Source organism: Oreochromis aureus, linkage group 3 (assembly GCF_013358895.1).
Source record: "Oreochromis aureus strain Israel breed Guangdong linkage group 3, ZZ_aureus, whole genome shotgun sequence".
In the NCBI taxonomy this organism is placed as follows: Eukaryota; Metazoa; Chordata; class Actinopteri; order Cichliformes; family Cichlidae; genus Oreochromis; species Oreochromis aureus.
The window spans coordinates 44588843-44600912 of NC_052944.1; the positions used below are offsets into that span (position 1 = coordinate 44588843).

At 38.9% G+C, this 12070-nt stretch overlaps 1 protein-coding gene across 1 annotated transcript; it reads left to right on the top strand.

Annotated features, from left to right (window-relative positions):
- The first annotated feature begins 268 nt into the window (after positions 1-268).
- On the top strand, positions 269-4415 carry LOC120438166 (polymeric immunoglobulin receptor-like). The gene is made up of 5 exons (XM_039608601.1): positions 269-406; positions 527-862; positions 1143-1463; positions 2516-2793; positions 2996-4415. Exons 1-5 carry the CDS (start codon positions 367-369, stop codon positions 3080-3082), a joined length of 1062 nt encoding a protein of 353 aa, XP_039464535.1. The 5' UTR covers positions 269-366; the 3' UTR covers positions 3083-4415.
- Positions 4416-12070: the final 7655 nt, after the last annotated feature.

Here is a 12070-nt window from a genome sequence, read left to right on the forward strand (position 1 = left end):
TAGCCCAACGCGAAAAACAAAATGTGCTTTCTCTGTTCCCCTCAGCTCATAAACCAGCTGTCAGCAGGATGTCAAATTTAGTCTGAAACTCTGTTTAATCACAGTCACTGCATCAAAGAAAGATAGATCTATAAACATATAAACAGATTGATAATATGTCATTTTTGTATAGATTTGGTCACATCACTATCCTAATTTGCATGTTTTGGGTGCAACTAAAAAAGTTAAAGGAAGTGATGCAAAAAGGAAGCAACTCACAGAGCAACTACAATTTTCTGACTGATCTGACAGATACAGACGGAGTGAAGTGTTCGACGCTGTTCTTCTGAAGTTAAACAACTTTTCTGCATCAAGTTCAAAACCAGAATGAAAATCCTCCATATTCTCTTTTTCTGGTTCTGGTCAGGTGAGGACTGATTACCTCATGTCTCTTTCATGCTGACCTGTATCTTGTTAGATAATCAAAGCATGTCTGCAAATATGTGCATTTAATACAGTTCCCTTTTTTATTTTTTTGATCTGACAGATCCAGCTGGGCTCGTCAAGGCAAAGCACAATATTTGGTCTGCAGGTGAAGGAGGAAATGCTTCACTTAACTGCCACTTAACTTCGACTGGAAGCACAAAGTTCTTCTGTAAGGAAAAATGTGAGCGAAATGAAGATATCGTCATTAAAACAGATGGAAGCACAGCTCAGAGTGGGAGACTCAGCATTAATTATAAAGATGGAGCTTCAGGAAGACGAATTGTGTCTGTGACCTTCACACAAATGATCAAGTCTGACTCAGGAATGTACAGGTGTGGTTTGGGAACATCTTCTGATCCAGATTCATACGCAGACTTTGAGATCAGAGTTTCAAATGGTGAGTTTGTACTAACAGCCACTGAAGTCAAAGTGTAGAGATCCCCTGACTAGCTCTCCTATAGAAAATCTGAACACTTTTACTATAAGCAGTTTAATTAATTATAAGTTACTACTTTTAATGACAGCTACTGTCATGGTACAGCATAAAACAGCTGAAACTGACCCGGGTCAGCTGATATGACATTACTCTAGCAACTGTTCATATGATACAGGAAATATGATCATAATGCAACTACTTTCAGGAAACACAGACTAATTAATGTTCTTCTTTTTCAAAGATCTGGATAAAAACGTTGGTTTTTATCGCACACAAACTGAGGGAAAAGCAATCACATTGACATGTGTCGATAGTCCATCTGGAAAGAGAAAGTTCTTTTGTAAGAATCAGTGTAAGAATGAAGGGGAGATCCTCATTGACACAACTAATAACAGAGCTAATAGTGGCAGATACAGCATCAAATACAGAGCAGGATCTCTGTTTGGACTGTATGCAACCATCACACAGCTGACCAAGTCAGACACAGGACGGTACAGCTGTGGTTATGGAAACCCTCTGTCTCCAGATTTATACAACAGTGATGATGTTGTTGTCATTGATGGTAAGTTGTGTGTTCTTTTTTTTTTTTCAAAATAGTACAAACTTTTTTTTTATTCTTTGATAAGTTTTTTGTTTGGTTTTTGGAAAATCAAAAACTCAAAATTTGCTCCAAATCTCGTCCCGGATGCCTTTCCTGACACAACCTTCCCATTTTTCTGATTTCTGTGTTTGCTGATATTTGTTGAGCTGACAGTAATGCTGAATTTAAAATGTCCTGCCACTAAAAAAGTAACTCCCTTCATTCTTCCTCCTCTTTTGTAGTGCTAGCTCTAGTTTGAAGGACCTGCACTCGTTCCGGTCCATTTTAACTCCAGAGTAGAAAAGATGATATAGTTGAAACAAAAGTAACGAGCCTGTATTTGAAATGTAGAAAATACAGAAATTTGTGTTAAAATGTGGGGAGTAAAAGTAAAAAGTTACTCAAGTAAACTACGGACACTTGAAAATTTTCTTTCAGTACAAAAACAAAGTATTTGTATCACTAATAATAATAATTGTTGTTCAGACTTAAATAATAGCTTCCCGGCTGATGCCACCTCAACACATGTGTTACAGTAATACTGCAGTGATGGTATTATGCTTATCTGACAACCTAAACCTGCTTTAAAGTGTCTCAAATATGGCTTGAAACATTAATGATGAAGTTTTATATCAGCTCATGTTATTTTAGTAATTTAAAATCTAAAAACTTGTTAAAAAAGTGTGTGTATCATTTGTAAAAACATCTGCAGAAATTGTGATTGTAAATCTAAAATAAAAAAAAAAATCTGAAATTGTCGCCATAGTTTAACCTTGAAAAGCTACACAGCCACTGTAACCATCTGTAAACAACTTAAATAGTCTGTGCTAGTCTGTGCTAATTAAAAATTTAATTTAATCATTTGAAGAGTATGACCTCATCAGCTGATGTGAATAGACTGAGATCACTTATCTGAAACTATCTGAAAGGCTTCATTATAATGTAAAAGCTGCCTTTTGTGTTTGATTAATGTTTGGATTTTTGTGCATCACCACTGATTTGGTATTCCATTTTTTTGTGTTTACTGTTCACAGCTTCAAACCCACCTACCTCCACACCACAAATAACGACAACAACAACAACCACAACAACAACAACAACAACAAGAACAACAGCACAGAGTCAGAGTTTCACTGCAGGAGTCTCTGCACCTTCATCAAATTGTCCTGAGTCCTTCTTTCCTCTGGGTGTTTGCGTGTCATTGGTTGGTGTTTTGCTGATGGCTGTTTTCTTCCTGCTCCTCTACATTTGTAAGACAAGGAGGAACACTGGACTGAAGACAAGTGAAAATGCAGATGACAAAAACATGGAGGTGAGTTTTTTTGTTATGTAGGTTTCAGAATGAAAGTGCAATATGCTGCAGTTCTGCTGGTCTTCTTATCACAGTAACGTTGTTACAGTACATCAGATTTTGTTTTTCCTTTCTCTGGAAAGAACTTAGTGCTTCTTATTTTTAAACTCTCACTTGTTTCAATTCTGCGTCTTATGTTTAATATTACTCTTTTGTTTTTCAGGTCACATATGAGAACTGGACTCCAATCTCCAAAGCTGAAAAGTCCAGGACAAAAACCTACTCTTCATCATTAAACACAGGAGTCTAAAAATTAAACACTGATAGAAAATCGTCTGACACCCTCCAAATTTTCAGTGTAACTGTGTTTATGTCTTTCAGCCTGTTCCTGAAACTTAATCACACTTCAAATCTGATGTGGTAGTTTGATTTAGTAAATTCTTTAATTTTTGTAACTAACAGAAGTTGGTTGCTGATGATGTTGTGGATTTATTTGTTTGGGTGGTCTAAGCTTCACAAAATCTGGGGTTGTTCCGAGCTCCAATAGTGAGCTCAGTTTTTGATGCCAATGCTGGTTAGCAGAAGATCTGGCGAAGAGTCGGGTCTACGCTGGTCTTAAATACAGCCATGATAATGAGCTCCAGGTGGGGCTCCAGGGAGTAGTGATGTGTCATGTGCAAAAGGGCTTTGCAGTGAATCAGAAGAGCCAACTACCATTGATTGAGAATCCGTTCAGTCAGCGAGTGAAACGGTAGACAGCGGTGAGCAGGAGAGTGCGAGTGCATCACAAAAACACATAAATATGACTGACTCCAGTAAACAAAGCAGCATCTGACTGCAGTTTAAAGAAGAAGCAGATACTAACAGAGGAGAAACCAAATCAGCCCATCCAAGCTGAGGGATTTGAGTTTTCTGAAAGTTTTTTGAATTTCAGCCTGCACTGAGGACAAACTGTTTGGCTGCTGAGTTTGGTTTCTGTTCTGTGGATTTGTTTGCAGTGTTTTGTTTTTGTGTTAAATTAAAATTACAGCATACAGGGCCGACTGCACACTCAGTCCAAAACAGCAGCCCCTGAATGAATGTTCAGCCTTTTAAAGACACAGGTGTGCCCAATCAGTCGCTGATTGGCCTGGCATCCCTCAGATGGTCCAATAGACTTTCTCTGCACCACAGGTTGCAACACTCAAATTTGCTTGGAGATAGGCTGGCTAGCTTCTTACAAGGCCAGGGGCCGTAACATGGACAACAGCACCACATGTGCTGATACATTATTGAATCAAATAAATGTTGAACTATACTCACTCCAGTATTAGAGATAAACATAATGTTCTGTATGTATAGATAGTTGGCCTATGATATTGTAATAGTTTATTAATCAAGTAATTATTAATTTGTTATTTCATCATTGTCACATGGTTTTATTTCAACACCAATTTGAATAACACTTGGAAGAAGAGGGATGGAGTGTGGCGTCAGTGTTTTGTGCAAATAATCCCACAGGAACAGGAGTCCACAGAGAACAGATAGAGAAGGAGGAGAGCCGGAAAACAAAGGTTGGTGTTGATTATTATAAAATTAAATTAGATTAAAATAAATAAATAAATAAAACAGAAGTTATTTTCAGTTCCACTGTATTTTGTCAATTCTGCAGTTTTACGATTAACTGTGTCACAAAAAGTTGATTCATGGTTTGGAAATCATAAGAACTGTTAGAACTTTGAATATGTGATAAAAACATCTCAAAAACTTTGTGTTTTCAAGACTTTTTCATCACATATAACACAAATCATCCATACAGTACTATACAGTATGTGTTTTATAAACTCTATAGTTTTCTGACTAAATCTGTACAAGTTGTTTTATATTATCAAAATATCATAAGGCTTTTGAGTCAGTACGTGAAAAAAGAGAACACTGTGGACGAACAGTTTAGGAAGGAAACACAAAGGTTTTATGTGTTTAAATTCTGAGTCAGAGTTTTTTCAGCAGCATATTGTGAAAGAAAATGAAAAATATGAAAATAAATCTCGAGGGACATTTGAATGTACTTTAAATACAGCTTTACATATTTCCTTCTACTGAGGAAATATGTAAAGCAGAACTAAAATCACAGTAGAGGTGAGACAGTGACAGATGGTGTAGTTAATGCCTCTGTTTTTTTTTTTTTTGATATACAAAACTCTGCACATGATTTAAATTCTTTCCACTTGTTGTCCTAATGGACAAAATAAACAGCAGCGGGTGGATGAAGCCCAGTCTGGCACATAGTGCATATTTGTGCAGTGTGTGGTAGTCAAAGAAGAAATGCAGGACATCAGTGAAGTGAAGGTCTGCATTAGTGTAGAGTAATCTTAGTGGTTGATTTGTATGTGTATGTCTATTGCAGAACGGTTTTTTCATAGTTTTCCACTGTTTCAGTTATTTTTGTTTTTGTTTGATTTTTTACCATGTTTGAATTGACTGTTTTGAGGCAGGAGGCGGAGTGGGGTTGAACTATCTTTTGAACAAATAATTGCATATAGACACATTGTTCCCATGAAGAGAAACACGGAGGAAGCTCAGAAACATTATGATATAAACTTTAATAATCTTTTGTCCCAGATGTTTCTCTCACATTTTTTGGGGGGGGAGAGTTGAATAAACAAACCATTTAAAGGCTAAACAGACAAAATGTAATTTTATTCAAATGATTTGGCTTTTTTCCTTCTTTTTATTCCCGCTGTCTTACTATTTATATTCCATTTCTGCACAGTTGGTGTGAAGCACCCAAAATTTTGTTGTTGTGAAATGAGAATGAAGAGCTATTCTATTCTTTTTTCCCCAGATGTTGGCAAAGGCATCATTCTTCAATTTGGATCTGCAGCTCTCCTCCATGAACACCTCCCTCCCTCTGTTCTTGCACTGCCTCATCTCTGAACCGAGCTCCTTCATCTATCGTGCATTTAGCATCACCACCATCTTCCTCGTCCTCCCCATCTGCATCCTCATCCTCCAACATGGTCTCCAAGAATGGTGGAAAAAAGGCTCCACCTTCATGGAAGTAACACTGAGTCACTCTGACTGCTTCACCTACAACATCGTCATCATGGACCTGCTTGCTGTCTTTGGGTCTATCTTCGGCTTACATAGTATCATCGTTAATAATTTAAACATGTTATTCTGGGCGTTCTTTCTTTACTCTATCTGCTGGTTTGGACTGATTTTCTTTCACATGCTGACTTGTGTGGAGCACTACATGGCTGCTGTTCATCCCATCACTTATCGAAGCTTAAGAAAACAAAGAGGGGTCCGAATAAGGATAATCAGCATAGGCTGTGTTTGGCTGCTTTGCTTTGCTATAGCAGGTTGCATAATTATAGAAGATATCATCCTCGCCATTGTGAATTTTTGTCTCTTGACATTGTCTTTAACCGTCTCCTCCTTCTGCAGCCTTTCTGTTCTCCGTGTCTTAATTCATCCAGGCCCAAGAGAAGAGAGCAGGAACAGGGACAGGGTTGACCAATCAAAGAAGAGAGCATTTTACACCATTGTGACCATACTGGGAATGATGGCGTTGAAATTTTGTTGGGATCTGTATTGGTCTGTAGTGTATATTACAGGAGGACTTAATGGATGCATGTTGATGTCATGGGGTGTCTGGTTCAATCTTCCCAGCAACCTCTTGTTGCCTCTGCTGTTTCTATACAGAAAGGGTAAAGCTGTGTGTTGCAAGAACAACACGCAATGAGTACGAAGAAGAGCGCCTAGGATCATTTGGGGTTGTCTCTTCCTGTAGCTTTTGCGATGAGCAGATGACATCATCTGGAGATCTGACCATGGCCGTGCCACAAGAGCCAAAACTTCCCACTACCAGGGAGGGCCTACTGGGTAATATTCATCACCGACTAGACTTTTTAAACCACCGGTTCCAAACTCCAGTCCAAGAGGGTCGGTGTTCTGAAACTTTTACATGTGTCCCTGCTGCAACATACCTGTGTAAAATTAGTAGATCATTAGCAAGACTATAGAACTTTACTGCATGCTGAGGTGGCAATTCAGCCATTTGATTTATGTTACAGCAGCCCAAGAGTGAATGAACATGGTGCAATACAAATAGATGAAGAAGTACTGTTTTTAAACTTACACTTTTATTTAAATTTACGTGAGTGAGGTTAGAGGATTCCACCTCAGACTGCAGTCAAGTCTCGCTAATGACCTACAAATTTTATTCAGGTGTGTTGCAGCAGGGAGACATGTAAAAGTTTCAGGACACCACTCCTGTCTTAAACACGGTGTCAGTTTAGACTTCCTGTATTGGGGAGCGGGTTCCACAGATCAACAATATGTATAATTTCTACATGTTGTATTCTGTTCGAGGGGTGATGAGCTGTTCTGTTTATCTAGCAATAATAGAGTCAGTAATATATATGTATTTTTTAAAAAGAACGAAGAAGAAGAAGCCCAGATGTCCCAGTTTTCTACAAGCACTTGAACTCAGCTACATTTGAGGACAAGTTTGAAGAAACCCACATGGACACGTGACTTGATCTGTGTGTGCCAGGTTATTTGTGCATGTGTATTAACAATCTGTGACTGAGTGAAAAAGATGACACCAGGCAACAGGATTCTGATTTTGGATGTGACAGAGAACTTTTTGTTGGGCATTACACACATCTATATTTTTAATAACACTGCTTTTATTTAATACACGTGTGTATAAATTAATAATAACTTATTAATCATTCAATTTATTTAGCACATTTAAAAACAACACATGTTGACCATAGTGATGTAGAAAGTAAAACAAACACATACAAAGAGAACAAAACAAAAACTAGGTCACAATTAAACGCTAGTGAGTAAAGACAGGATATAAAAATTTCAAGTGTTGGAGAATTCCTAATTTGAAGAGGCAGACTGTTCCAAAGTTCAGCAATTGCAAAGTCACCTCTGTCTTTTAGTCTGCTTCTAGGCACAATCAGAGGCAGCTCATCTGCTTATTTATTACTCACTCTAGTGTTACAGATAAACATAATGTTCATATAAGTAGCTGGGCAATGATACTGTAATAGTTTTTTGAGTGAGTAGTTAATAATTTGTTATTTCATCATTGCAACATGGTTTTATTTGAACGCTAATTTGAATAATAATTAGAGAAGGGAGGAGTGCTGCTCCAGTGTTTTGAGCAAATAATCCCACAGGAACAGACAGAGAGGGAGGAGGGCCAGAAAACAAAGGTTGATGTTGATTATTATGAAATTCAATTATATTAAACAAAGTTTATTTTCAATTCCAGTGTATTTTGTCAATTCTGCAGTTTTATGACTAACTGTGTCATAAAAAATTGATTTGTGGTTTTGAAATCATAATATGTGTGTGTGTCTGTGTGTCTGTGTGTGTACAGATTTCAAGATGTATTGACTTAAAATGCTTTTTCATCGCACACGTGATACAGTACTATACAGTATGTTTTCCTGACTAAATTTGTATAAGCTGTTTTATATTTTAAGCATTAAATAAAGTCTTTGAGTCAGTGCATGAAAAAAACACCCTGAACACTGGGGACAGACAGTTTATATTACACATTTAGAGCCACTTTAATCATATTTCTCACTCATTTTTTGCGGTGGCTTCATATATCACACTGACTCATTGTTAATTAAAATTTAACAAGTAACGAAGAAGGGCACCAGTAGAAGAAACGCAAAGGTTTTATTTGTTTAAATTCTGAGTCAGAGTTTTTTCAGCAGCATATTGTGAAAGAAAATGAAAAATATGAAAATAAATCTCGAGGGATATTTGAATGTACTTTAAATTAATTAAAAGCTTTGCATATTTCCTTCTACTAAGTAAAGACTTAATGCAAAACTAAGATCACAGTAGAGGTGAGACAGTGACAGATGGTGTAGTTAATGCCTCTGGTTTATTTGAATATGCAAAACTCTGCAGATCATTTCAATTCTTTCCACTTGTTTTCCCAATGGACCAAATAAACAGCAGCGGGTGGATGAAGCCCAGTCTGGCAAACAAATAATTGCATATAGTGACGGTGTTCCCGTGAAGAGAAACGCAGAGGACGCTCAGAAACAAACAGAGTGAGAGTCAGTGGAAAGTAGTCCAATTTCCCAGAAAATCAAGTGTGAGGTGTATGCACCATGCAGCAGCACTACTGTTCATTCTTATTTCCACTGATTCAGTGTGATATGATATAAACTTTAATAATCTTTTGTCCGAGATGTTTCTTGTACATTTAGCTTGACACATGTTGACACATTGACAAATGTCAAAAGACTTGATGGTAAAATGATAGTATCATGTATTGTGTTGCATAATTCACCAAACACACCTTAAGTTTAAAAATGTATTTTCCAGTATTACTATAAAAAACAAAACAAAAACAAAACAAGAAAAGTTTAAAGAAAGAAACAGCAGAATTTTCTTTTTTCTTAAAATTATTTTAAATCCAATATTTAGTGTAATTACTTTAGAACATTTTAGTATTTCTATCTGATGTTTAGGGATGCTTGTTTCCTCCACCACAGTTTCAGACAGAGGTAAGTCAGACAGTCAAGTTATTGCAAACTGTTTTATTATTATCACAAAATTTTGACTTATGTCTAAAAACTAGAGATTGGTCTAAAATTTGAGAGAACTGTTGCATCAAGATTTCTTTTTTTTTGAGAAATGGATGCACTAAGGCATGTTTAAGATCAGCTGGAATGGTTCCTGTTAGAAGACAGGCGTTAATAATGGCTAAAACACTATGTCCAGTAGTGTCAAAGAGTTCTTTGATAATGTCAAGGAGACTACTTCAGCCAGAGTGCACAGAGAAACAGGATCAAAGTGATCAAAAATAACTTTGAAGTATGTCAAATTCATAAGTCAAAATGTATGTTGTCTGCCTAAGTGGACATGTAAAACACTCTTTGAAAAGTATGTTTTTAAAAATGAAGATCAAAAATAATTTTTTCAAAAGAAAAGGATGAATAAAAAGACAAGATCTGGAGTTCATCTTTTTTTCCATTTTCTTTCCGCTTTTCTCCAGGTCCTTCTGAGAGCGCAAGGGACATCAGAATCAGAATCAGAATCGTGTTTATTGGCCAAGTATATGTGCAGACAAATACAAGGAATTTGGTTCCGGTAGATGGTGGCTCTCAAGCACAGCAATGTAAAACACACACACACACACACACACACGCACACACACACGTCTATATATACATTACACATGCATACACATACATACACAAAGCTGTGTAAACCAACTATAAATAACTAAACTTATGTACATAAAATACAGAAATGAAATGAGGTGGAATGAATACTACAGAATGTACATAAGGTGCAGTTGCAGTCTGGCAGTGGGAGCAGTGTGACAGGTCAACTGTTTAGGAGGGAGATGGCGAGGGGAAAGAAACTGTTCCTGTGTCGGGTGGTCCTGGTCTGCAGGCTTCTGTACCGTCTGCCAGAGGGCAGCAGGTCAAAAAGTCTGTGTCCAGGGTGTGAGGGGTCTGTGATGATTTTCCCTGCCCGTTTCCTGGTTCTTGAGAGGTACAGATCCTGGATGGAGGGCAGGGGGGCACCGATGATCCTTTCTGCTGCCCGTACAGTCCGCTGCAGTCTGCACCTGTCCTGTTTAGTGGCTGCACCATACCAGACTGTGATGGAGGAGCACAGGACAGACTCAATGACTGCAGTGTAGAACTGGATCAGCAGCTCCTGTGGAAGACTGTACTTCCCCAGTTGTCTCAGGAAGTACATCCTCTGCTGGGTCTTTTTGAGGATGGAGTTGATGTTGGTCTCCCACTTCAGGTCCTGGGAGATGGTGGTACCCAGCAACTTGAAGATCTTCACAGTCGACACAGGGCTGTCTGATATGATGAGGGGGAGCAGAGTTGGGGGATGTCTCCTGAAGTCCACTGTCATCTCTACAGTTTTAAGAGTGTTCAGCTCCAGATTGTGCTGACTGCACCAGAGTACCAGCCGCTCAACTTCCTGCCGGTATGCAGACTCATCACCATCCTGAATGAGGCCAATGACGGTGGTGTCATCTGCAAACTTTAGGAGTTTAACAGCCGAGTTCTTGGAGGTGCAGTCATTAGTGTAGAGGGAGAACAGTAGTGGTGAGAGGACACATCCTTGAGGGGCACCAGTACTGAGGGACCGAGTTTCAGAGGTGATCTCCCCCAGCCTCACTTGTTGCTTTCTGTCTGTCAGGAAGCTGGTGATCCACTGACAGGTAGCTGGAGACACGCTGAGCTGGGAGAGTTTGGAAGAGAGAAGTTCAGGCACGATGGTGTTAAAAGCCGAACTAAAGTCCACAAACAGGATCCTGGCATAAGTTCCTGGGCGGTCGAGGTGTTGCAGGATGTAATGCAGCCCCATATTCACTGCATCATCCACCGACCTGTTTGCCCGGTAGGCAAACTGCAGAGGGTCCAGCTGGTGGCCTGTAATGTCCTTCAGATGGGCTAACACCAGTCGTTCGAAGGATTTCATGACCACAGACGTCAAGGCGACAGGTCTGTAGTCGTTCAGTCCTGTGATGGTGGGTTTCTTGGGAACAGGGATGATGGTGGAGCGTTTGAAGCAGGATGGAACTTCACACAGCTCCAGGGATCTGTTGAAGATGCGAGTGAAGATGGGAGCCAGCTGTTCAGCACAGGTCTTGAGGCAGGAGGGTGAAACACCGTCTGGTCAGGGGGTGTTTAACCAGGGATGTGTTTTAGGTGTAACACACTTTATTTTAAAAGGAGCAACAATATCAAGAATATTTGAACAAGTAGCATTGAACAAAGTGAGTGTCCAAGGGAGGGGCACCAAAATTCTGATAAACAGCAGAGAAATGTCCAGCAGTAGCAGGAGTGATGATGTGAAGGTAAAAGAGGTTTATCTGAACAAGATTACAAGAGTCAATACGATTCACAAGAGGTTTTTGGGGGCAGCGAAGATGAATGTTAAAATCCCCAAGGATTAGAACGCTGTCACATCTTAGTAAGATCCCAGATAAAAAGACAGAAAAGTCTTGAATGAAATCCTTGTTAAGACGATCAACAAGTGCACACAGCACAGGCGAATACAGATCCATTAGAAATAACTGTTCTTCAAAACTGGGAGTGAGAGGAGATGAGTTCAGAAAAGGGACTTAACTCACAGGGATTAAGCCAAGTTTCAGTCAAGAGTGAAAAATCCAAGTTTTAGGATTAAGGTCATGTTAGCTCGCGATCTGGTGTTCATCAGAGCCGAGCTAATCGAGATCAAACCGGAGACCGGCTGGGATACATGGCCGCATGTTCTGATACATTATTGAATAAAATAA